Source organism: Moschus berezovskii, chromosome 12 (genome assembly GCF_049115385.1).
Source record: "Moschus berezovskii isolate FMDL1 chromosome 12, NW_MosBer_1.0, whole genome shotgun sequence".
Classification (NCBI taxonomy): domain Eukaryota; kingdom Metazoa; phylum Chordata; class Mammalia; order Artiodactyla; family Moschidae; genus Moschus; species Moschus berezovskii.
In genome coordinates, this window is record NC_142471.1 from 18,357,109 (window position 1) to 18,384,769 (window position 27,661).

At 41.6% G+C, this 27,661-nt stretch overlaps 1 protein-coding gene across 2 annotated transcripts in view; it reads left to right on the top strand.

Annotated features, from left to right (window-relative positions):
• The window catches only part of ARID5B (AT-rich interaction domain 5B), a 196,692-nt gene that overhangs the window by 133,280 nt on the left and 35,751 nt on the right, over positions 1-27,661 (top strand). Inside the window, exons 1-4 of one of the 2 annotated variants that reach the window (XM_055425651.2) lie at positions 14,926-15,606; positions 17,025-17,137; positions 23,532-23,736; positions 25,674-25,726. In XM_055425651.2, the coding sequence (XP_055281626.1) occupies positions 15,603-15,606; positions 17,025-17,137; positions 23,532-23,736; positions 25,674-25,726 (375 nt within the window). In that variant the 5' untranslated portion in view covers positions 14,926-15,602. Of the gene's footprint in view, positions 1-14,925; positions 15,607-17,024; positions 17,138-23,531; positions 23,737-25,673; positions 25,727-27,661 lie in introns of those variants that run through there. The other variant, XM_055425649.2, reaches the window with a different exon arrangement.

The window sequence follows — 27,661 nt, forward strand, 5'->3', positions numbered from 1 at the left end:
CATCCAAATATTTGTCTATTTGTTGAGCTCCTACAATGTGCGGAGGCCTCTGTATGGTGATTTCAAGACATAGGGGATTCAGGGGACCTGGGAGGGATCAGGGTTCAGTGATAATTTAGAGAATGAAGACGTTTGGCATAGTCTCTCTTTTTATTTACTTTTTAAAGCATTTCTTTATTGGAGTGTACCTGCTTTACAATGCTGTGTTAGTTTCTGCTGTGCAGCACAGTGACTCAGCTACATGCAAACATGTATGCCCCTCTTCCTTGAATTTCTTTCCCATTTAGGTCCACAGATAATTGAGTAGAGTTCCCTGAGCTATATAGTAGATTCTCATTACTTAGCTATTTTATGCATAGTGTCAATAGTGTATGTATGTCAATCCCAATCTCCCAATTTCTCTCTTTTTAAAAAAAAATTTGGTCTTCTTTAGGCAACACTTCACTGTGTGGAAATTTCCTTTCTTTACTTTTTGTCCTGAGATTTAATCTTGTCCGAAACATGGAATCAGTTATCACCAAGACATCCTCACTTTTAACAACCTCTGGTTATTGTCTCTGTGTTGGAAGACTCAGCCAGAGTGGACAACATTCAGCCTCCATGGAGGTATACCGGATGTGGAGTGATTCTCTGGCTTCCATTGCACTTACTCTTTCTTCTTGGGTTCTATAAGGTGCTTACCCCTATGCCAAGGGTTCAAGTGTTTCTACCGTGTCAATAATACACCCACTAGGGAACTGCTGGCCTCTTGAAATGCTTGAAGTGATGTGTTACTTCCATGTGTCTGTGCATGTAATAGTAATAATAATGAAGTCCACCATTTATTAGTGTTTTCTAAATACCAGATAATGTGCTAGTCACGTTGTCTCATTTTATCTCATTCATAGTCTTTCTCAGTCATAATTGTTCAATCCTTTTTTTTGGATAAATGGGCAAATTCAACCCCAGAGAGAGATGGACTTGCCCAGGGTCACACAGTTGCTTGGTTTGTGAATTTTATGAAGAACTATCTGCTCTCAAAGCCTCTGCCTTCTTAACCTCCTTATGAAACTTAGGGATCCAGCAACAGCTTTAACCAACTTCATCAGCCTTCTGTGAAAGGTATAACTTTTTTTAGAAAGCCAACTCTAAGGGATGCTTTAAACAAAGTGAATGATTTTGAGTGAGATTGTGTTTAATTTCAAAACAGTGTCCTTTGCTGGCAGAGATAATCATATGTAATGTCATCTTGCAACCTCTCTGCATGTGTGTGATTTCATAAAACTGGTGTAGCAGTTTATTATTATAAAATTAGTATCACATAGAACAAACCCGGGACCCAAGCCAGACGAAATAGACAATGAGTAGTTATATAAGGTTTTGGAAGCACATGTAGTAGAACACAAGCTCACTGTATTTTCTTCTCAATTGTCTGCTGTTTGTTAATGTTTCCTTTTCAACATGATTGCATCTCAGTTTAATAGCACTTGCCATCTCAGGCTTTATGGTGCCAGGCCTGACATAGTTACATCCCCTTTGTGCTAAAAATATTGCATGTATATATTCAACCACAACCCGACATGTTTAGCTAATGGTTTACTCAAGGAGCTATGCACTTATATAATTAAGTGATGTATGTAATTTTGTGTTAACACATTTGCAATGTGTGTTTCCCTGGTGATTGCAATACTTTATTCTGTGTAAAGTGTGACATTTTAATTCCCGCTGAACAATTTCCTACCTTGATTTGCCTTGTTTTTGTGGCAGGGGATTATTTTGCAATCAAGATAAAAGCATTATTTATGAAATTTCTAGGCTATCCCATTACTGGGAACTTTTAACTGCAGATCAATTTCCTATTTTATTGATCTTTGTTAAAAATCTTTATTAGAATTTAAATTTGATCTCTACATTATAGATTTGCTGAGACTTTGGCCTGCAGGAACACTTTTTTTTTAGGCAGCTTTGCAGGGATGGGGTTTTATTAAAAAGTAGTTCTCACCAGACAGTGTGCCATCTTCCCCAGAGAACTTTGTTTGTCTCCCGTGTTGCTCTCTTTCACCCTGTCTAGGCTCTCCAGTAGAACCAGCATCATCCTGTGGGCTTGGAGGGTCTTGGCAAAACAAGTCAGATTTATAGATTTTCGCAGACAAGGCACATCTCTGTTAAGCTTTTAAGTGGTTGACAATAGCTAGGTCTCAAAGTTACACAGTGGGAGTTAAAATGTGAACGCATATTTCCCCTCTTATTAATGGTGATGTGACCAAGGGAAGGTGCTACAGACAGGAAGGTGAACAGCCCAGCCACTTTCCCCTCTTCAGAAATATTTCTCTTCTCTCATGGAATCAGCAGTCAGTGCAATTTAATAAACATTTACTAGACCCTCACTCGGAGAAGGCAATGGCAAGCCACTCCAGTATTCTTGCCCAGAAAATCCCATGGATGGAGGAGCCTGGTAGGCTGCAGTCTGTGGGGTCGCTAAGGGTCGGACATGACTGAGCGACTTCACTTTCACTTTTCACTTTCACACATTGGAGAAGGAAATGGCAACCCACTCCAGTGTTCTTGCCTGGAGAATCCCAGGGATGAGGGAGCCTGGTGGGCTTCCGCCTATGGGGTCACACAGAGTCGGACACGACTGAAGTGACTTGGCAGCAGCAGCAGCAGCAGACCCTCACTAAGTACCATACACTGCTTTCAAAATATGATCGTCAACTGTTCTGTAAGTGTATATCGGCTGCCGTCTATGGGGTCGCACAGAGTCGGACACGACTGAAGCGACTTAGCAGCAGCAGCAGCAGCAGTAGCATGGTGCTGCTGCTGTGACTAAGACTGATGTCATCTCTTTAGTCTAGTGAGGCAGAGAGACCCACAGATGATTTCAGTACAGGGTGCCAGGTACTGGGGTAGAAGTTACAAAGAAATCCTCCCCCAGCAGGAGACGCGGAAAATAAGGAAGTGTTTTAGGGGATGCAATTCCCAGTGCAAGTCTAGGGGAACAAGTACAAGTTGGGGCAGGAAGGACAGAGGTGAAGAAGGAAGGGTATTGTTGTCAGAGCTCAGGCACACAGGCGTGGAGCCTTGTGAAGAGCCTGGAACCTCTAGGGCATTTGTTACCACTGGAAGGTAATGAGGATGCTCTGAGGCAAGGTGGGCAGTAGGTCATGTCTCCTGCAGGTCTTGAATTCCCAAAGTCTTTCCTCACATGAGGAGGCCCCTGGGCTTGCCTTCAGCCCAGCCCAGCAAAAGCAAGCAGGTGGCAGGCGCTGACGCCAAATGCAGAGTATTGCCCTGCTGGCTTCATGAGCATTTTCCTTTTAGTCCCTCCCATTTGGGTCTGAGCAAACAGCTGGGAGTGTGGTGCGCAGAAGTCCCGCCAGAGGACCCACGGTCGTATGCTCCAAGTAAGCTTTCTCAGTTGTGTGTTTTGGCATTCGAACACAGCGGGAATGTCCTTGTCAGCTCCCATTTGACTTTATTAATTGCAGTTCCTTGGAAAGTGTGTTTTAGTTACGTGGTCTTGGGATGACAGAGCTCACCCTGCAGAGAGACCCAGGAGGAGGTATTCGGGGCCTGTTGCAAAGCCATCTGCTGCCAAGGCACCACTGCTGGGCCCTCGCAGCCAACAGACATGGGTGTCTGTCATGCTCTGCCGCTAGCTGTGTGACTGTGGGAAGTTTGCAGTCTCTGGGCCTCCCTTTCCTGACAAGTAGAATACGGATTTGGACTCAATGGTGTCTGAGGTTCACCTTACGCTGGAATTTCATCATTCTTTAAATTACTCAAATGAAGAATCCTGCCGCCATCACAGCTCCTAGCAGTGATCTTTGGTTCCAGATCCACTAGGAAACCCACAGGCCACTTTCTGCACTTCACGTCTTCTTTGCTCTATATTTTAGAAGGCTGTCTACACTATCACTCAAATCTAGGTTTTAATTTTTTAAGATACAAAGGGAATTGCTAAGCTTCTGAATACTCCTGGAAGATATGGTGGTATAGATCAAATAATCCACTTCATTAGTGGTGTCACAGGAGGCTATCACCTAGCAGCTCCATTTGTTTCCAGGCCCCGCCCCCCTTTCCTCCCCATCCCGCCCCCACCTCCCAGAGCCCTGAGGCTGAGGTTAATAACGTCGAAAGAATGTTTTAAAATTGCTCTTCTGTTGATTCCAAAGAGTCAGAGCCCTCACGTGGTTAGAGTCCTGGGCTAAGAGTCAAATTCTAAATTTAATTCTAGCCTCTGTGAACGCCTTCGTGCCTCGCTCTCTCAACATTAAGTGATGTTTCAGTTTTCTCATCTGCAAAATAGGCCTAAGATCCCTTGCTCCACAGAAATATTTGCAGACAGCTTTGTGGTACACAAGGATTGGCATTATATTGGGGCAGAATATCATTTTTCATTCCATAATGGGACTGAAACAAAAGCCCTTTTGAGTATGCACCTTGTGTAAACTTACCATACTTAAATGCTGATGAATTTCAGAGGTCAGCAAACACCACCCCCTTTCTTCATTTTATTTTTTAAAGCTAACAAGGCTAACTAGGGAATTCATTTTGGAATAAAAAGACATGAAAGAAAGAGTATTTCAGCTTGCACAATAGTACAAAGAAGAACAAGAATCATCATGTTTGCTAAAGAACTCACAGCTGTTTAATTTTGTAGTAAAATTACTTTAAGAACTTTGCAAATTCAAAGACAAAACCAAACAACTGTTGTTGCAACACTGAATTTCCACGTGTAAGCGGAAAAGCCAAGTTAAGATTAATCTGCCCCTAAAATCACATTAAAAATACAGAACGTTTTTGTTAATGCTGGTTGGAGGAGCGGCTTTTATCTGAAGAGAAGACACATAAAAGAGGGAAATGGTACGTTTACTGGTAATAAGATGAAAAATAGTTTATGTTCTCATGTACTTTGCCCCCAGCTTTTTCTTAAGCTGCTCAGTCTGTTTTAATACCAGGTTTGTTTGCTTTTTGGGGATGGGCCTGTTAGGCAGGAAATTGTTGAAAGGCCTACAGCAGAATTTTTATTTAAATGGTGTTTTTAAAAATTAAATACCAAATTGAGTAACCGATGATTAAATTTGGAGTTCAGATTTTTATAAAATTTTATTTTTAGACGATAAGTTCTATACGTGTACTTGTTCTAAATTCCGAGTTTCCATATGTTGCCCATTGTCAGAAACAAATAAACTGTTCCTCATTTAAAAAGAAAAAAAGTGGTTTTCTTCCATATTAGGGAATTATTCAGGCTTCTTTCCTTGGTTCCTATAATTCCAAGCCAGTTGGAACATCAGTCTATTTTTGGTTATGAAGAAACTTTTAAAATGTAGGCCTGATTTTTTTTAAGGTTCTAAATCTCATGAAAATCAATTTACCACATATATAACAGTTATGGTTGTAAATATAGTGAAGTCACTGTATTCTAGAAAGACTGATTTCCAATTTCCATATTAGCCCCTCCCAGTCAGCCTCCTTCCCTCTCCACATAGGAGGGCTGCTAAATGTAAATTCTGAAACACATAAAACAACATAAGGTTGTGATTTGTGACTGTTTCTGTCGAGGCTGGATGTTCTTACCTGAATTTGATTAAACTCTCTTGTTAGTTTCTGGGTTTTTATGGTTTTCCCACCACATCACATAGATTGACCACAAGAGGGCAACCGAGAGTTTCCTTTCAGCCACCAAAGCCAGAAATGGTTTTAATATCAGCTAAGTGTTTTAACTTGCTAAGGATTTATTTCCCCGCCTTCCAATTGCCACACATGCAGCCTCCGAGTTTCCACTAACAGCGAATAATAATCCAAATAAAGTTCTTCTGAGGGAAAATATAGACAGACTGGCCCAGACAAGAGCTTTTGCCCAAATAAGGAATCCTTGTGTGGAGACCCCACGTGTTAGATAACCATCGACTGACAGTTGGTCGTGAGTTAATAATGTTGGATGCTGAACTATGTATACCATGTGCTATAAAAGAGCTTGGAGGGTAAAGACAAATACTGCTACAGTTAGATATCAGAGACATACCAGAGGTGTGCAGACTGCTTCTCTAGATGTAAGTTGGACCTGCCAAATAATTTCATAAAAATTGTTACAAGTATTAGACGGTGCAATGAATAATTGTCCTTACACATTTTGTTGATGTTGTGGAGATTTTAGTCTGAATCTCTCTGCATGTCATTGCCTTAAATGCTATGTCAACTCTTGCCTTCTAAGAAAAGAAAATATTTCCTAACTTTATTTCCACTGCTACCGTTGCTGTTTTTATTTTTACAATGATAACCCTAAAAAGGGGGTGGGGGAATTCTATAAAAGAACCCAGGCAGGTGTGTAACCCTTTGATTGGCATGTTATATTTGGAGAACCCTGTTCCTCCCCTCAGAGGAGGGGAAGGGGACAGGCTTTAAATTCAGCAGCTGTAACAAGTTATTTGGGAGGATGAGACCTAGGCCAGCCCTCTTCTCAGGGTGATGCCCCCTGGTCTTTCGGGTGCTAAGATTGGGAAAAGAATGCATCTATTCTCCTGCCCCCTAGAGTTCAAACCTTTTTGTTCTGTCAACTTCTCTGGGCTTATTGGAGCTCCTGTCTTCATTGAACAACTTCTCTGTCATGAAGTTGTGGGACTTCAAGTACCTTGGGAGAGCAATGAAGGCCATGCCCTTGCCTTTGGGCCTGACTGTATCAGACCTCTCTACTTACTGGCAGATGAAAACTCCAAAAAGAAAAACACATCCAGACCATGAGCTTACTCAACAATTTGTGATGGAGAAGCTTTTACTTTCCAGTGAGTCAAAATCACTCAGAATCTATTTTCTCTCATTCAGTTTGCAAATGACTTACCTTATGCCCAGCTCATGCTGGCAACAGGAAAGAATAGTAAGTAAAATAAAAAATTAGCTCTTTTTCTCACTTGCTCCCCCTTCCTCCACTCTCTCACTCCCCAAATCTGATGTCAAAGCTTAAAATTTGCTTTGGCATCTTAGTTAAGGAAGTTAATGAAATAACATCTTCATCAGGGCCATTTAGTTACTTTGAGTCAATGATTACCAGATTTGAATTTTACAAAGGAGACATTTCAGGTTTGGCAAAATGTTCAGATACTAACATCTATGCATGAGAGTGAATAAAAGTGAATAAAAGTCTAGATTGTACTGAAACTTTGAATCATGATTTTTTGCTTATTATTTTAGCTTCAGATGTTAATCTTATTCTGCCTGCTTTTTAACACACGTTTGTAAGGACTATCTATAATAGTAACATTGAACTGTTGGCTAAACCAGCATTGCCCAAGAGAAAGATAATGCAAGTCATATGTGAATTAAAATTTCCCAGTAACCACATTTTCAAGGGTAAAAAGAAACAGGTAGAGTTAATTTTAATAACATTTAATGTAATGCAGTATATCCAAAATATTTTAGTATATAATCACTATAACATGTTAGTAATGGCCTATTTTATATTTTTTGTATATTCTTGGAAACTCAGTGTGTATTTTATACTTACAGCACATCTCAATTCGGACAATGTCTTAGGTGCCCAAGAGCCCTATGTGTATAGTGGTTGCTGTATTGGACACAGCAACTCTAAACAGTCCTAGAAACGTTTTAGCTTTCACTGAAATAAGTGGGATAACTTCTAACATTTTCCATGTGTTCTCCATGTTCAGTGTGAGATTCCTATGGGTATCTTTCTGCTTTTCCCTGCAGTGTGACATCCTCTCACTCCCAGGAGCTGAGCTCCCTAGTTGACCCCACCGGGGTCAACGAGCTGACCTTGTTTAATATACCACCAGGCACTGTGGATCTTATTGCCACTTCTCCACACATACCCCAGGCCCTTTCTCCTCACGCCACTTGGCTGCAACACACACTATTCTCTGCCACCTGTGGGTTCCGAAAAATGCCAAATAGGAATAGTAATCTTTTTGTTTCTAAGTAAGAGACTGTCCTACTTGTTTTTCACTTTCTTTTTGGCTGCGCCATGTGGCATGCAGAATCTTAGTTCTGCCACCAGGAACTGAACCTGGGCCCTCGGCAGTTAAAGCATCGAGTCTTCAAGGGAATTCTTGGAAACTATCCTACTTCTTGTGGCTTCCCAGCTGGCACAGTGGTAAAGAATCTGCCTGACAATGCAGGAGACATAGGAAGTGTCCCTGGGTTGGGAAGAACCCCTGGAGAAGGAAATCACAACCCACTCCAGTAATCTTGCCTGGGAAATTCCATGGACAGAGGAGGTTGGCATGCTGCATTCCATGGGGTTGCAAAGACTCGGACACAACTTAGTGGCTGAGTGCACATACATCCTACTTCTTAAATTATTCTTTCTGAATGGTAGAAAAACATGGAGAGTGAAAAATCTTCTTTCAGCACAAATTCCTTTGGGGACTTTAAAAAAGAAATTGGAAAACTATTATATGATGATATTTTACTTTTCCTTATGTGTATGTGTTTGAAAAAGTGAAAAGCCTATACTATGTTAGTCCAAGTCTATAATAAGTTAAACATCTCCATGTTAATCCACACACACATTCTCTTTTACTTATTTCCAAGTGGGGAATGTTTTCTTTAGAGATGTAGCAAATCAATTATCCTTAATGTTGAACATGGAATATCTCATTTCCAAACCTGGAGAAATGGCTGAACAAGAAAGTTCTGTTTATATATGAGTTTAAGAATTGTTTTGATATTTACTGCTCCTTGTAAGATTATTCAGTACAAAAATGTAGATTTCACTTCTGTGCTGTCACATACAGTAGTAACACCATAAAACGTATCAATCATGGAGTAGAATAAGCAGGCTTATTGATTGTAAAAAAAGAAAGGAAAAAGAGACAAAAATTAATTCTCTATGCTTAAGAGGTCTTTATAAACTACATAAATTATAGCCATCAAAATGTCTTTTAAAACCATTTCCAGAGTGAATCTTTAAATAGCCTAAAACAAAGCATTAGTATCTTAAGTTAATATTCTGTTGATATTACAGATAATCATATTGAAAAAGAGTTAAATCTGTGTATATTGAATAGTTATCAAAAACTGCAAACACGAGTTATTTCACATTCTTAAGAAGGCGGATACAGGGAGCAGTGAGACAACACATTTGTTCTAAGTGTAGTAGTTGTGTATCAGCATCCAGCATGATCTTACGTTTTAACTGAGGAGCCGGGGGTTTGGAATTGGCTGGTGGATACCTGGCATCTGGGGGAATGAATAGCAGGAGAAATGAGTTGCAAGGTAGATGTGAAAGTCACACTGGAGCCACTGTGGTATCTGAGAGTCCACTTGTTAGTTTTGCTGGGTTGGTGACTTCATGACAAGACTTTGCAGCTGGGGGAGGAAACGGGACCCTTTGTGTACAGTCAGAGCACCTGGACAGCCCTGCCTCCTTTAGATCTTAAGGACCAAGGTAGGCCCTCAGGTACCCACTCTGCCCCGATGTCTCTTTACAAAATATTTGGAATTCCAGTCTTTCCACAGGCTCCTGATACCATGGTCTATAGACTCCATCACCCCAAAGATGAATAACCATTTGCAGAGCAGCTATGAGCCACCGCCTCCATCCCCTTACAGGTTTTTTCATCTGAGGGGCTTTTTCATCTGAGATGGTCCCCCTGACAGAATCTGTGGGTCGCCAGACAGACCAACGTTCGAGAGGTCTGGCATTGATTTCAGTCACCTTCCCTTTTTCAGAATTCTCTCCATAAAGACTCAATCCTCTGAAGGTCCAGAATCTCTCCTCACTCTCCACCTCGATCTAGCTCCTAGATTTTCCCCACCAACGTGATGGTGAAAAGTAACTATAATCCCTTTCTTCTTTGCCCAGTGCCCTCTTAGACAAGCCTATCATACCTATCATAGACCTCCAGAATGTTTCTACATTCCTTTAGAATTCCCTACATCATTTTGGAATAACATATAGATAACATTTGACCATTTAAATCCTGTCTCCCCGCTCAAGGCACAGAAGGGAAATAAAGATAGAGATCTGCCCATCACTGGTGGTAAAACCTGACTGAAAAAGAGGTTTGCTCCTGCATAAATGGCAAGAATGCACGGAGTCACATGGTTTCAGACTAATTAGCAATACAGATGAGCTAGCAAGTCAAGTTCCATTTATAGGCTGGGGGAAGGGGAGAAGTAAAATAATCTCTGTTGTTAAGTGTTTCTGAGAAATGAAGACCTCCAGGGCAGAGAGAAGGCGGATCAGGAAATAGCTATGCAAATCACATGCCTATGAAATTACTAAAACTTTGATCAGAGGCATTAACAATTGCTCCAGCATTCACAAGTATGAAACATGGAGTGAGTAAGACAGGGCAAGTTGGAAAGGCATTACAAAAGTGTTTGCTTACGTGGTTTGTTGAGCAGTCAATGAAGTCGACTGCTGTTTTGGACTTAAGTTGCCTGAGCAGTCCAGGTATGACAAATGCAATAATACGTTCCACTCTCATTAGTGACTCTTAGGGACCTCACTGACAAAGAGCCAAAGTGCCTGGACCTCATATAAAGCCTGCTTCATTTTTTTTTTCCATCCTCTTTCTAATAACACTTCTGCTTACCCTTCCACGGGTGGTTGGAGAGGACCTGGATTCTGTGAGAGTGTTCAGTTCATGTAATTCATTGGAAATGCTAAATTGTAGTTAGTAGGCACTGTGGTTCAAGCAACATTAAGCTATGGCTTGGGCTGAAGCAAACTTGGAAACTCAAAGAGGCCATGACATCCAGAGTAGCGAGTGTGACCATTCCCCTGGGGCACACCCCCTTGGTCCCTGTTCAGGGCTGTCTGTTCTGGGTGGCATTTAAGAGTGAGCGCATTTGAGGCTGGCTCTGGTCTCAGTTCACAACTTTGCTGCTGCTAAGTTGCTACAATCATGTCCAACTCTTTGTGACCCCATGGACTATAGTCCGCCAGTCTCCTCTCTCCATGGGATTCTCCAGGCAAGAATACTGGATGGGTTGCCATGCCTTCCTCCAGGGGATCTTCCTGACCCAGGGATCGAACCCAAGCCTCCTGCATTGGCAACGGGTTCTTTACCACTAGTGCCACCTGGGAAATTCCTCGCAACTCTGGACTCATCTTATTAATGACTTTATTTGAGGGAAAAAAAAAAAATTACTCTTAAAGAGGAAACTGTCAGAAAAAATATAGGACATGATATCACTCTTGCAGCTTTTTTCTTTTTAAATTTTGTTTAAATTGTGCCTATTGTTCTGAAATCATCATTTAAGCCAGAAAGTCCCCCAGGATGGAGTTGTGCTTGCTAACGGCCTGATGTGTTCACATCTCAGACAGCACAGTTGCTTCTCAAACACTTCTGTTGAGTGTGGAAAATTATTTATAGACCAACAGAATAAAAGTAAACTTGCATGATCTTAAATCCATATAAATAATTAATGCTTTGTGAATTCACAGAGTCAACCAATTATCAGTCACTGAGTCCCAGCGGCTGCAGTTTTCCGGCCCCGATCTGTGAGGTGTGGAATGGGGAGTATATGGAATGTAACTGTGGATTTGAAACAGAATTTCAGGGAATCATTTATGAATTTAAAAGCAAAAATGTTGGCTTTAAGTTAAAGCCAACATGAGAGCTGAGAGCTTCTGTTTTTCTTTTCTTTTTGCCCTAGTATTTGAAAACTGAAATTCTCTGAGAGATTATCTGTGAAATGCCTTTCTTTTATTACACCCATAAATTTCAGGAGTGGCTTTGATCAAGCTTTCTGCCATTCTTGGTTTCTAAATCTTTTACTCATATGTTAATAACTTTAAAAACACTCATCGTATTTTTGTTGTAGTGAAAGAGGAAGTTTCTAAATAGTCAAAAGGGAAACGTTGAAAATAGAACACAATAAATGATAACTAAATTAGGGTAGGTTCCCCCCCTCCCAGAAAGAGCAATGCTCCATGCTGAAACTTGCCAGAGTATTTTAAGATTATTGTCTATAAAGAAAATGTACCAAAGAATTGAGATGCTCAGAGGAAAGGCATTAAAGAAATGCAAAGTATTATCAGTAATGCACTCTATACATAGCACAATGTTTGCCAGTCCTATTTTAATACTTCAGTCTGTGGAGTTTAGTTTTCTGACTTGTGTTTAGTGTTTAAAAAACACACACACAACTTGCAAATCAAATGAGTTTATGCTCTGCTAGCTTCCTCTAGACATTGACCCTGGGGGTCAAACTCTTAGGAAAATGATGCCTGGTTTTCCATTCCCCTAATTCTAGTCCCTACCAATGAGCAAGTCCTATCTCTGAGTGGAAGCTCACAGAGAATTTCTCGAGAGACTATGTAGCTCTGTTGGCAACAAAATCCTCTCTGCAAAATGAGAAGAAAGAGTTGTTAACTGATGAGTCAATCCAGCTTTTATAGCAGTTTATCTTCGTGGTATTTCCAAGAGCATAAATGTTATAAAAAAAGAGACGGTCATGACAGGAAGAACACAGTAGGAAAAAAAACAGAAACGTTTAAGCCAAAAGCAATTTACTTTGCCAGTAACTGGTTACATTTCCTTTGTTTTATTATTATTATTGCAATATGAAAGTTTCCCACACCTGCACTGCCTGACACATAACTTGTCAGAACCCACAGTGAAGTAAATACATAAATGAGTGCCTGCAACTCTGAGCTTCTAGACTCTTTAAGGGGAAAAAAAATCATGTTTTGCTCTACTGTCAAAAAAAAAGACTAAGATTCATTAATAGTTGAAGGAGTTTTTTTTAAAAAAGGGAATAAACAAAACACATGGGTTAAATGTCAGAGTAGCCTGCAGCACTAGCAATAGCCAATTTCTCCTGGGATTAACACCTATAGAAATAGTGGTGACTTCACAATGGTGAATACGTGTTAATTTCATGGCACTGAGTAAGAGGAACAGATGGGCAGTCAGAGAAGATATTTTTTAAAAAAATACCATAGACATCATTCATGGATCAGGCAGAAGAGTCCATCGATGGCACACTGCAAGGGGTAGTGTACTTGGGGCTCTAAGTTTTACTGGAACTCTGTGACTTTGGTGAAAGTCTCATCACCTCCTGGTCAGGATTGGTGGGGACCCTGTGCTCACCAGCAGGGCTGTGGAATGCTGTTTGATGCCTGAGATGGGCTATAGCGCCCTCGCGCTGTGTGATATTTGAGAGTGTTTTCATCTGGGGATAGCTCCCGGGAGTCTGCCAGCCCAAGTTAAGAATGTAAATACGTCGTTATAAGACAGAGCAAGTGTGTATGGTAACGGGAAGTTCCTGAAAGCAGGGACTCTGGATAAAGTCAGTTGCCTGGGTGGGAAGCTTTCTACTACCAGCGACCAGTGGTATGACCTAAGACAAAATAATTTCTATCTCAGTTACCTGGTCTATGAAATGGGGATAATAAAAATTGTGCCTTCCTGTGGGCTTGTTTTGAGTTTTAAATGAGTTGTTGTATACAAAGCTCTGACTAGCAAGAAAAAGTGCTCTGTAAGCATCAGTTATTATTAATAATATTTGTGGATAATATTGAAAACATTCGTGCAAAGAGCACTGATTGAACTCTATGAATGAGCCAGGCCAGGGTTGGCCTGTGGGTATATACTGTACACATGTCACAGTAGCTGTGCATTTATTGCTTCATGCTCTGTATTTTTTTAAAGTAGAACTGACTAAACCAGCTATGCTGTCAATACATGTATTGCTAGCTTCCAAGAATCATTTTCTTGGTAGAGACTGGCCTCCTCTAAAGTAGCTGGAGCTGGTGTGATTCTGGAATTATAGGATTTGTGTTCTCTCAGTAAGTCTGCAGCCCTTAGCTGTCGAGCAGAGGGCAGGTGTAAGTTGGTCCAGGGCAGCTGAGAGGAGGTGGGCTGTTTCTTTTATAAAAGAGTCAAAGGCTAGAGCAAGCCCATCCCTGACCACCACCATACCATAAAGCATTTGTTTTCATTCATCCACCTAGCAAATAATTTGTTTTTGTGACCCTGTAGGAAAAGTAATTTGGGGACAATATTTGCTGTCCCCAGAAGCCAGCCCTGCAGTCCCAAAGCTTCACCTTAGGTCTTGTGGATATAAAAACTCTCTTAATTGTATCGTGGAGGCTCTTACCCCGTATGGGGTCCTGCATGCTTCCCTCAGTACTTTTAATATCTGGTATTCGGTTTATTTGCTCATTGCTTGTGGGACAAGATCATGGCCCCACTGAGATGCCAGACACAATTACCCTAAGCAGGAACCAAAGGCTCATCTCCCACTGTCACTGGTGTTTGCTCCCAGAGCTCACAGGTGAGCAGGAAAGGTGAATGCCATTTACAGGTGCCCAGTGTGATGGGTATACACATGGTCAAGTTGACGGGTCTAGCTCTTGACACCAAGGGCATATATGCGGGCATCTTTATTTCCAGCAGTCACTTGATTATTCAACAGTGTATTAGTCATTACTGCCCCTGGGTGGGTACTGGGGCAGAGAGAGATGAATCGGACATGGTCCTGCCATTGAGGACTCTGCGACTCAGTATAAGAATAAGCCAGCTACAGTACAAATAACACAATGATACCTTCCATACGAGAAGGTCAGAAAAGGAGCTCAGAGTTGAGACTAACAGAGGTATTCAAATTTGATACTTAAGGGATTGGAGGGATTTACCTAACCATACCTGAAATATCAGTGTACTTGCCTTCTGAGGAACAAAAGGCTTTTTCTCTTGATCAGATTCTACTTAGAGCTTAAGTTTGTGTGACCAGACTATTAGGTGCTAGTCTGTTCTAAATTTGTAATTCTCAGAATTTGCTGGGGAAGGGCATGTGCCTCTCTGGGTTCTAAGAGCAGCTCAAAGAACGGAGAAAATAGACCCGATTTGGGGATGACTTATTGTCAGTTCCCGGAACCTCTGACTTTATTTAAAACAGCCTGTTCAATGCGAGTTCTGTCTAAAAGGCCTTTGGGATTTGAAAGCTTTTCTGGAAATAAATGCCTTTTAGGTTTAAATGCTTTTTGCCAAAATTGTTAGGAAGGAAAGATCATAGTAAGAAGTCTTAGAACAGAGGCAATGTTGTTTTGTTCTTTTTAATGAAATGCCCCAGACCTACCTCAAGTTCTGTCAGTTTCTGTCAGCTCTCTGCTGGGCTGTTATTTTGATAAGGGACTTGAAAGTACATCCTTCCTTCACCGTCATTAAAGTCTTAGCACTTGGGTCAGTTGTGGAAACACTTCTGTGCTACACCGAGAGTCCTCAAATCAAAATAGTCCCCACCCTGGCCCAGGCAGAGAACCTCATCAGTTCATGGAAGGTGGCCTCGGGCTCTGACAGGGGAGCAGGAGGTCAGGAGCCACAAAACAGGCTGGGTGAAGTCACCTACCCCATTTGGGGAGGTGGAGAGAGGCGAGCCCTGCCTGCCAGTCCGGCAGCTCCAGCCAAGTCCTCGGAGCTCATCCCACACACCCCGTGCTAGTCACTGCTTGTGTTTACATGAGTAATGGAGCTGCCGGGGGAGGGGAGTTGTAAGCAGAGCGCTGAGCCTCGCAGCTCGCATTCGGAGGGAAGCTGACATCCACACCAAGTCGAGTGGAGACTTCCAGGGACGTGGGGCCGGGGAGCAGTCACATGCTGTAGCTTTCATGAGCACGGACATCATCAAGCAGATGTTTGCCGACTGGAATGGGTAATTGCCACTTTCTCTTTGCTTGATTTTCTGTTTGTGAGTTTGTATCCCTTTGGTAATGCCAGGATCGCTTTCTGAGATGGGTTTTCAGACAGACATTGTGGGGAGATGAGAGGAGAGCAGATTTGGGAAGCGGGGAGTCTAGCCCCAAAACCACTTTTGAAACTTTTGCCTGATTTGAAAGGCAGCTCTGCTTTATTGTGCTTTGTCAACAGCAAGACTGTTATCCACAGTAGAAAATCAAATTAGTGGGATTAATTGTGTTTGTAAGATGAGTATGATGTACAGTGTCCTAAAACCACTGGCTAACTGCATGACATAAGTAAGATTAACAACAATTAAGAGGGTTGGAGTTGTTCAGATTTCGCATGGCCATAATCATACCTTAAAGCAATAATAATAATAAAAAAAGTGTGGTACCTTGAAAGGGCCTGAAGAAATTACTTGGGGTGTAATTGGTTAGTTTGAAATTCTTCAAGGGCTAGTCGGTTAGTTGGTTTGTTTTAATTTTGCTTGACTGGGTAACTGATGAAGTTAAATGTGAAAACTGATGCCGGAGAGTCATAGCAGCACTCAATAAACAGCAGCCTTTTTTTTTCCTCCTTCTTTTATGGATCTTAAAGGGATTCAACCTCAGCATCCAAGATGAAATATAACTTTGATGTGTGTCTTGTCTGTGGCTTTTAAAAAGTATAATCTCCATGGAATCAGGCTAACTCCAGTATGATCTTTGGAAGTTATTTTAAATAACCCTCAAGATCTTCATTATATATATATATATATAGAAAAGAAAAAGAGCATACTGACTTAAATGTACCTGCCAGATTCGCTGAGATCTGAAACATGCTGTTTGCAATACTGTTAGTAAATACATTTAGTAATATTTTTCAGATTATTTTGAATGCCTCTGTCTACAGCTCTCCCTTACTTATTTGTATCATATTTTGAGAAAATGCTTACCTTTCCACTTTTGAAGAGAGAGGTTTTCAAATGTTACATTACTGTGATGCCATAATGGGCTGGCATATCACTTGGGTTTCTGAAAACAAGATACAGAACAAAACACGAAGAATGAGCCTGGCTCTGGGCTGTCTTTCAAGCCCAGTGTGTTTCTTGTGTAACAACAGGGAAGTGCGTTTTCCTTATCATCGTCCTTTAAAGCCGAGGGCTTCATTTTATTTACATTAATTAGACATGTTCCAGTGTAACAGGTTAGCTTTGGGAAACATGTCCAGAAGTGCAGAGGCTATGTAGACGCAGCCCTTCAGAGAGGGACGTCTGAAAGGAGGCTTGGCTACTGCAGATGTGTACATTTCTCAGAACAATTAGAGGGCGCCGCTGGAGTGAGTGTCTCAGTTTTTAATAAGGAAACCCACGCAAATGAAAATGCCTCTCAATTGTTCTCCATTTGTTTTCAGCGCCAAATCTTAAAGGCAGACCACGCAAAAAGAAGCCATGCCCACAGAGAAGAGACTCTTTCAGTGGTGGTAAAGATCCCAACAACAATTCCGATGGCAAATCCGTTGCCAAGGTACAGTCATTTGGCTCCCCAGTATTCACTGGTATTCGTTTTTTGCTGCATCTTTTTATTTTTCCCTTTTCCTCTTTATCTCTCTGCGCCTGTGTCTCGGTGGCAGTTTTCAATTCCGAATCTGACTTTGGTATTCACAGCTCTCTGCCGTGCCTGTTCCCACCACCCCCTCCCCCGGCGAGGGTTGAGGGGGGAGCTGGGGGAGGGGGCAGTGCAGGCATTTTGATTAGTCAACAGAAAGACTTCCCACCTCCCGGCTTGGAGGGTTGGGTAAAGGACAGATGATTAAGCGCCCACGTCACTGAGGCTGAGATTTCATAGTCGGTGACACAATGACAGAGTTTACTCCGCTGGTATCAAAAGCAGGCTGGATGAGCCGTCCTCTTTCTGAATGTATTCCTCTAAATATGCTTCAGAGGTGAAAACTGGATGGAATTAGAAATGGCTAGAATGAGTTTTTTTTTCAAGTTATTTTTTTCCAAATCACCTCTAATTGACCTTAGGATTAAAGACACGTAGCCCAGTCCTTACATGTATACATATACTTGTACACAGATTTATATGTTTTTAAAGATCATTCGTAATGTGGAATGGAAGTCCAAATTCTAGACTCTCTTTCAGGACCTGGGGCTGTTTTGCCTTAGCATTCTTAGGAATCTTGAAAGTGCATGCCTGAAGAATTTAGCACCGCAAAGGGTGAAGTGTCACTTCATATTTTTAGGCTTATCTTTTTTACTTTTGCGGTCTTGGATCGTATTTCCATGATTCCGTTTACGGGGTGTTTGCGTTTGGGTGTTGTTTCTGTGCCAAAGACAGCAATAGCCCCTTTAGGACCTGAATTGAAGCCCAGAATTCAACTGACACCACATTTCCAGATCCAAGGACTAAACTTATGAAAATGGGAGCATTTTTCGTGAATCTAGAAGATCCTGATGTGGAAAACCATGACTTCAGTTCTATGTTGGCAGTCGACTGTTTTTCTGCCATGCCTTCCACTTCTCTTCAAGCGTAAAGAAGCAAATTCACAGACATTCGCGTTCTGTATCTTATCTTCAAGCGTGACTGTTGCATCAGGAAGTTCTGAGGACTTTCAAAATTGCAAAGGGTTAAAAAGATCACCTAGTAGAGATGTATATTTTCTGGCTAAAAACGAATCTGTTTTTGCCTAAAGTTATTTTTGTTCTATTCCTTTGACCTTCTGCGAGGGATTCTATGTAGATACTGAGGGTGACATTTTCTCGTAATTTGGACATCGTGGCCCTACAGCTACCTATCCAGGACTTTGGCTTCTGTGATCTTGAAGGATGTCAGTGGGAACAGTTTATTCCCTATGATGTGGCTTGCAAGATACTGCAGGATGGAGCCGAGAGAGATCATAGCCCTCAGCAGAGCTTGTACTGACAGCATCTCATGTTGGAGTCCTGCCCCATACCTCTAAGGTGATGTCATGTGTTTATCCCAGCATGTTCTGCACCTGAGCCCAGCAGGATGAAGCTCCTTCCTGAGTCATTTGCAGCCACCACCACAGTATGCCTCTGGGAGTTTTACAGAACTCATACAATTGACATGAAAGAACAGTACCTCTCCTTCCATGGCAGGCAGCCCAGGACTCATACTGGGACCCACAAAACTGAAGAGAACTGGAGACTGTATTTGCTGCTCACCTCCTTCTTAGGAGGAATGGTAGTCTAGCCTGGGTTTTCTAAGTGACCCTTTCCACCTGCTCTGCACCAGCACTGCCATTCAGCATCTTTACAAGGAGGAGGATCGCCCTTCCATCACAGATATCAGTGGCGAGTGGATGAACATCACTCTGTAGTCAGCTCCCAGGGACAGTCTGAACGCCTTGCTCTTCTTGGGAGTCTTGGATTACAGTCCTGCCTTGGCAGCTTCCACTGGGTCTGGAAAGACCACTTCACCACAGAAGAGAGAGACTGGTAGCTATGAAGTATGGCGGGCTTCTGTTGTCACTGACGAATGGATGCAAAGTCCCTGCAGAATAAACAAGCCACATCTGGGGCCAGGACAACCATGCAAAAGGCATGTGTGTCTTCGAGTGGTCTCTTCTCAGGAAATACTACAGGAGAGGTTACAAGCCTGTGACCATCTAATCACTTGCTGAACTGGAAGCAATGTTGCAGGTGACAGTTGAGCTTTTTAACCGAGACCTATGTGGCTGTTTTTTTCAGAAGTGCCTCAAACAGACCACTTCTAACTATGGATAAGTACCAGCTTTCTGCAGCTCCATGCAGCAAAGCACTCTCAGAGTAAGAACCCACTCAGTTTGTTGTCTGCATGACTGGAGAAGCAGGTCAAGTTAATTTGCCTGTCGCCATCCAGAGTTTGCCCTCTTTCAGTGAGAACCTGGAAACTAGCTTTGCAACTCTGTTTTCCAAGGGACAGAGAATGTCATGGCTTTACAATGACAGCCTCATGGAGAAGAGGCTACCAGTTCTCTGAAGATGACGAGAACATGTCCTACCCAAATCCAGGTCTGGGGCAAAAAACTTATTCACATGGTGACTTATATAAGAGAAGTCGTCTTAGCCTGGCTTTCAAATGAAAGGCCTCCACTGATAGAAGGCAAATGACTTTTCACATCCTGTAAGCACTTTGCAATGGCCAGAAGTACACAGCAGGTGGCTTATATTCTAAAAGGACCATTGGAAAAGGAAACTGCAGTATGTTCTTTCACTGAAATCATAAACATACTTTCACTATTTTACAAATGTGATACTTTCATTATTTTCAGTATTTTTCATCCCATTTGGTTCTAAGAACTTACCCCGAGGATTATCCTCCTTGCTTTCCTGAGGAGGAAAATGAGGATTTCCGAGGAAGTTAGTGACCAAATAGAAATTAGACTCTCGTTCCTTTCCTGCTGGTTCAGCACATCCTGCTGCCTCGGTTGAAGGCTGGATTAGTTACAACTCAATCCCATGAAAGGATGTGGTTAATATCAAATAGGCGGTGGTTCACTGCAAATGGTAAATGTGGATCCTTTAGTTAGCACTTCCTCAATCACTTTGGAAACCCCAAAGCTCTTACTGAACTCGACAAGTGTAAGGCGCTCAGGTCAGGAAAAACAGACTGTAGTGATTACCTGTTACCATCAAAAGGTTGGGCTTTCTCGAGGTCTACATGAAGACTAGCCCCCATGTAATATTTCAGTAGCTTAAAATGCTGAGACAGTTTCTGGTAAGTGTGAAAAATTGTACAGAGGAACTTGACCTGGTCCTACCCAGAAACAGAATTATCCTCTAGAGGGCTCATGTATGTTGAGAAATGCATGCAGTTAGTCTGTGAAGGGAAACTACCATTCGTATCGTTACGAATCCCCCAGACTCAAGAGGGAGCTCCCTGAGGCTCAGGATGCAATTCAGGAGGCGGCAGCCAGGCTCCACGTGGAGCCTTTCCTGTTATCAGGGTTTGATGGCTTTGGACTGGGTCGGGTGTGCTCTCCATGCTTCCTTTTGTCTCTGGTTGTTTCCGCTTGGGTGAGGCAGCTCCCTAGACGCTGAGGGGCAAAGCTCATACTCCCTTAATTCCTGGCCTATTATAACTGTAGACTTAAGATTCAGCCTGAATTTATATGCAAGTGAAGTGAAAGTCATTCAGTCGTGTCCAACTCTTTGTGACCCCATAGACTACACAGTCCATGGAATTCTCCAGGCCAGAATACTGGAGTGGGTAGCCTTTCCCTTCTCCAGGGGATCTTCCCAACCCAGGGATCGAACCCAGGTCTCTCACATTGCAGGCGGATTCTTTACCAGCTGAGCCACCAGGGAAGCCTGACATCAACTCCTGTTTTTAAAGGATTTAGAGTGAGGAGATCTAAGTTCTAGACTCCGAGTTCTACCTGACACTAGCCACACGCCAAAATACATCACCTCACTGAGCTTCAGTTTCCTCCTCTGTAAAATGGGACTCAGGGATCCTTGTATGAAGCCCACAGCGCTGTTCCCAGCTCACTGTGGCTACTCCATTCACACTGGTTTCTTTCCCTTTGCACAACACACAACAGAAGGAATGGAGCCCTTTACACTCTGGAAATCACCTAGCTTTATCTTCTACTTCTCACTTGGTAAATCACATTTCTAAGCTATAGGTTTTGTAATGCTTAGTAATAAGATACACTTTTTAATTGGAAGTATGTTTTAACTCATTGGAAAAGACCCTGATGCTGGGAAAGATTGAGGGCAGGAGGAGAGGAGGGCGACAGAGGATGAGATGGTTGGATGGCATCATTGACTCAATGGACAGGAGTTTGAGCAAACTCCAGGAGACAGTGAAGGACAGGGAAGCCTGGCGTGCTGCAGTCCGTGGCGTTGCAAAGAGTCAGACATGACTGAGCAACTGAACAATAACAACATTTTGACTATCAATTTAATATTTTTATGAGTGTCAGTAAAAGATAGTGTTTAAAACCATAAGTCCTTGAGTGAGACTGCCATGCCATGCTGTGCTGAGTCACTTCAGTCGTGTCTGACTCTTTGCAACCCCATGGACTGTAGCCCACCAGGCTCCTCTGTCCATGGGATTCTCCAGGCAAGAATACTGGAGTGGGTTGAGACTTCTAGGGTTCAAATCCCCAACTCACTGCTTACTAACCTGGATGATGGACGTGATCCTATGATCTTGGACGTGTTACTCTTCCTTTCGTACCTCAGTTTCCCCATCTCTGATATGAGGGTGAGAACCTGCCTTGTCAGGGTCATGAACATGAAAGGCGATAACACCAGAAAAGGGCTTAGAATAGAGCCGGACTACATAGTAAGCACTCAGAAAAAGCCGGGAAGCAATACAGATTAGAGCTAGAGTGATTTTTATGATTTCAAAGAGCTGTTATAGATTTCATCAGAGCTTTAGACCCAACAATCTAAAATTTGGCAGTGAAAAATGATGATAACATAAAGTTTCCCAGGATGCTCACCTCAATCTAATGTTACAAAGTAACTAAAGTTTGAAAATAACTGTAAGTAGAAATCCTACACAGGAAAATGTTTTCATCCCATTTCCACTGCTCTTTAAAAATGAAAATCTTGTCTAGAGGCCTGGTTGAATAAGTTGTGCAAGAAGTTTTATTTATTTTTTTTCAGGACCCATCTAGATATTAAACTGGTGTGTTCATGTGAGAGAATAAGCAATAAAGAAAACCTTGTAGAGGAGATGTTTCCCTTTAATAAATAAGCCTAGCCCTTTATGTTCTCAGTGCTTGCAAAGGAGAATCTGAATGGAAAGACAGAGAGGGGTCAGGAATCTGAAATGGAAAACCGTGTCGACTGTCTGGGACATGTTAATTCACCGCATTTCCCGGGCACTCATCCTCTCCTCGCCGATGTTAGGTCGGGAGATGTAAAGAATATTGGAACCTACTCGTTCCCCGTGAGCGCAGTTGAACTCGAAGCTTGACCCTTTGTACTTCCCCCTTGGACAGTTAAAACAGCTCAGCACCTTAGCGTATTATTTAACAACCATCAAAGGCCTCTTGTAGATCGTGGCAGTGAGGCAGGAACATGGGGTTAGCTGCTCCATGTGGCCCATTTACCACCATTTATTTTTTAATTCTGAAGCTTTTCACTTCCTCCTCCTGGGTTTTTACTTGACCTCTACTTTTTCCTTTGTGGCCACTTAACATCTAGGAGATTTTCAGAGCTGACTGAAAAGCTAGGCACCCTCATTAAAGAGTGGGGTGTCTGGTTTCCTATTGAGGGTGTGTCTGGGCATCGCACTCGGGTGATGGATGGCAGAGACTTTGCTGGTGCTCCCAACATCAGCCAAAGCATTGGCCTGTTTTTCCAGGTTGCTGGGAAGAGTAGCAACAAGATCAGTTTACTATGAAGAAATGCACTTGCCTTTCATCTTGATCCAAAGTGCGGAATCTGGGACGCTTACTAAGAACGCCGGGTTGCTTCCATGAGGACAGGAACCACTGGTGCCCCTTAGGAAAACAGTGTGTGTAAAGAGACAGGAGAGTGGTCCCAGCAGATGTGAACACTGTTTCTGGTTTCACATCAACATGCTGCTAAGGAGTCTAAAAGGGGCTGGCGCAGTTTGGCAAACCATGGCCCACTGGCCACCTGTTTCTATAAATAAGATGTTACTGGAACACAGCCTCATCCGTTTGTTTACATATTATGCGTGATGGCTCTCGTGTCTAGCGTTGAGTAGTCGTGACCAAGGTTATAGTACCCCGAAGCAGACCACAGTTTCTGGCCCTTCTCAGAAATCTACCATCCGTGGTCTGTGATGCTCTAGGAGCTATTTCAGGGCCAGGATAGTTTCCTGGTTCCCCCGCTTCCCACTTGATGGTCGATGTCTCTAGCTATGTCCCTGGAGGAATCCCAGAGCTGTGCTGGATTTGACGTGGCCTTTTTTTTCCCCTCTTTTCCAGGTGAAATGTGAGGCTAGGTCAGCCTTGAACAAACCGAAGAATAACCATAATAATTGTAAAAAAGTATCCAATGAAGAAAAACCAAAGGTTGCCATTGGTGAAGAGTGTAGGGCCGACGAGCAGGCCTTCCTGGTGGCACTTTATAAATACATGAAAGAAAGAAAGACGCCAATAGAACGAATACCCTATTTAGGTTTTAAACAGAGTAAGTATACTTGTTTTCATTTCTGAAATATCAGAGCTACTCAGATTCTTTGAATTGGGGGTTGGACATTTTTGACTCAGGCTTGTGTTGAAACCCTCTACTGGGGATGATACTCTGTTTATACTAAACCTACAAATCATCCAGGCCGGGAATTTCTTCCCCCTACCTCTTTCTGCTGCGTGGTTCCCTTCTGGGGCAGTTGCAGTGAGATATTTATAGGCTTGAATCCACTGATTATGACTGGAAATAGACATGTTGAAAGTTTCTCATTTTTCTGTTTTGTCAATCTTGAGTGTCTGTAAGCCTTTCTTCTGAGATAATAACATGACGTAGTTTTATCAGGCACAGATGTTGCCTGTGAAAAGACAGCTTTTAAAAGGAGGACATTTAAAGATGGACAAAACAACCATGAAGAGAAAACATATTTCCTAAGCCCCAAATTTGTTAAGAGATAACAAAGACCTGATGACTTCAGAGAAAACAAGAAATACACACATTTGAACTGAGGGCCCAATTTTGAATTACTTTGACATGTAAGTGTAAGCATCATCATATATTTTAGAGAACAGGGAACTCATGGCTGAGCAGAATTCCGTATAAAAAGAGAAGAAACCCAGACCCTGTCCTGATTTCACAACTGAGTATATATCTTACCTCTGTCTGGATTTTGTGGCATACAAAGCGATGAACCCCTGGTTTGAAATAGTATTTTCTCCAAATGTATCTTCCTAGATTAAAGCCATGTGTCATTCTGATGAAGAATGTCAAACCTGTATGTTTTACATAACAATTTACATACCTAATAGCAATTGGCACTGATTGCAAGAGAACGCTCGCAGCCGTTATAAACTTCTATAACTGCGAATGGTTACAATGTTTGTCTGAAAACTGGCTGCTTGAAATAGAAGTAAAATTAATGTACTATGAACAGCTTTGTTGCATTATGCATTGGTTCAGATTAAATCAAGGCTGAGGCAGGCCTCTTGATAGCTTTGAAATAGTGCAAGGTTCAACGAGGCTTTTCGAACGTGTTGTGTCAAAGAGCCTTTTTTTGTTGTTTTTTTAAAATTTTTATTCTTCATTTCCTTTACCAAAGAATTACTTGAAGTTCAATTTTCCCCTCTTATGAAAGAATCAAATCCACAGCAGCCCCATTCCATGGTATTTAGTACAAATGAACAGGGTTACCAGTAATTTGGCACAGATGATTAATAGCATAAACATACGCACGGCCTGTGAAGAAAAATTTGTTTTTAAAAATACATATTTGTACTGTCACACAGGCAAGTAAGTTAGGGGACGAGGTGGGCACATTTCTCAGTTCCTTTGGGAATGAACGATCCCCTTTTCCTTTGATTTATTGTATCACTGGACACTCAAGGGTGACTTACTTATTTACCTGCTCAGCGCAAGGCACCATGTGATGGTGAAATATGCTATGAGCTTTTAATATACTGCTGCCATCAGAAATTCTGTTAAGACAATCATATATTAAAGTGGCTGGTATTTATTGATTATGGAGAGTTCTTCTCTGAAGGAGGCATTACATATTACTGTTTAATCAATGGCTTCTTTCTAAGGGTCCTATAAGACAAACCCCCGTTTTGAAATCCTGTGCTTTTCTCAAGGAGGCTGTAACATAGCTTCCCTTGGTCTGCTGATGGCAACAGGACTAAAAATTGTGTTGTCCTTTATCCTACAATTAGAACCGTTTCCGTATTTGTGACTGTTTCTTAAGAAATATTTTAAGTGGTACTAGTATACCCTGTTGTTGAATACCCTTTGGCAAATCGTTTCCCAAGAACTTAGCTCTCTGGGTTACGTTAATATTTCTTGTTATTTCTCTTTCTCATTGAAAAAACAAAATGTTTTAATTGACATTTCTTGGAAATATGTTAATGCAATGCTTATCTAAATACTTATTGTCCCTCTAACAGTTAACCTTTGGACTATGTTTCAAGCTGCTCAAAAACTGGGAGGATATGAAACAGTAAGTGTTTAAGCAACTTAAATGAAATAATTTTGCAATCTGACTCCCCCTACCCCCACCCTGCTTTGACCAAAATGGAGAAAATGCAAACATGGCCACCACTGACTGCCTTTTCAAATGGCTCTACACTTTTGGGGGTTTATTGGGCCACTTTTGGAAGCGGTCCCAATTAGTTCCAGGTTTGGCAAAACTGTAAACTTGTCGTAAAAACTACAAGTGGAAAACATATGTAACTCTCCCCTGTCAGGGAAATTAGTTAGGTCTGTAATTTTTTCCCATGTTGAGAAAGGGCTATTATTGTACAACAAGCCAAGATTGCATAAAAGAAATTTCCCTTGGCAACATACCTGACATCTGTTCATGTCTAATATGGGAAATGTATTAAAAGCTTTCAGAAGTAATCAGGATTGGCCATTAAGGAATCCAATGCAGCAGAATCTCCTCTCATTCTAGAGCAGAGAAGCTTTATTAGACAAGGGTCAGTGCTGCATAAACAGGAAGTTATCAAACTTGCTCAGAACAGGCTCTGACACTCTTTATCAGCTAATGCTAACTGACAGGAACGGGTTATTTTTAGCTTACAGGAAAATTTGATGGCCACGGATTTTTACAGCATGAATTTTGAACCGATAAAATGTTAGAGCAACAGACTCAGATTAGAATCTTGAAAAGAAGAAGAAAGAGCTGCACTAATATAGCATACAGAGATGACATCTGTAATAAAATCAAGTGACATAGGAAGATGTCGTCATTGGAAAGATTTTCTCCTCCACGTAGTGATCAGATTGAGTTGTGCAGTTTCTTCTACAATTGAAGACATTATTTTTTTTTTCCTTAGAGAGTAATCTGGGGTATATCTCTGTATCAAAGTAAGATGCCAGAGACAGAAAGTCAAGAAAACGAAACTCATTTTAACCAAAAATAATAACTAGTGTTTCTTGCCAGATATAGCATTTTATTTCACAAACTAATATGAGGGTTTGATGTCAGGGGCTTGGGATGGGAAAAGATGGCAAGCAATACGTGAGTCAGATAATCTGGTATTAATTAATATATTAATCTGGTATTAATCTGTAATTAATAGTCTGGTATTCTAAGAATTCTTTGTGAGTCTATATGCATGTGAAATGTTTACTATATAGGCAATACACGTTTATAAGGAAATCAGATACTTATATGAACTATATTTAAACATGTATTTCATAGACATAATTTGCTTAAAATTTCTGTTTTACTGAGTGCCCTACTGAAAAATAAATAATGCAGTTTCTCACTTGGTTGGATCTGTTGATAAGGCAGGGAGATTTACTCTTTCCCACTGTGGCTCATAGTTTTGTAAAATGTTGAGCTAATTATAGCTTTCGTGCATGTGAAAAAGATGATAACTTACTCAGTGTTAGTCTCATAAATTTAGCAGTCCGCCCCATAGCCTAGACTTTTAAGTCTAACCTTTAATGTTCAGAATAGGAATACACATTCGTATGAACTCTGACTGCGGATAGTTATATGATATTGCACAACATTATGAAATGTCTCTTCAAACCCAGGAATTTTTTTGTTACTCACTGATAGGGAGAGAGCCAGCAAATTTCACTGACTCAGTGTTTCCTGCTTTTGTATCTTATATATTTGCACCAGGATTTTTAATAAGCAACAGCAGACTGGTGTAGAAAATATAAAAGAAACTTCTGATGACTTTCAAGTCATTTGCAATACTCTTTGAACAAACAGTGATTATTCTTTTGTTGAATGAATGATCACACAACCAGCAGATCACCTGACCACATATTTATTGAGCATTTATAATATGTAGTGTTAGACACTCTGGTGGACATAAAAATATCTAGGCTAGGGGTTCCAGTTGCTTACCACCCAGGAAAGGCATCGGTTTTAAGACAGGGTGGGAGAAGATCAGTTTGGGTAAAGTACTTCCTC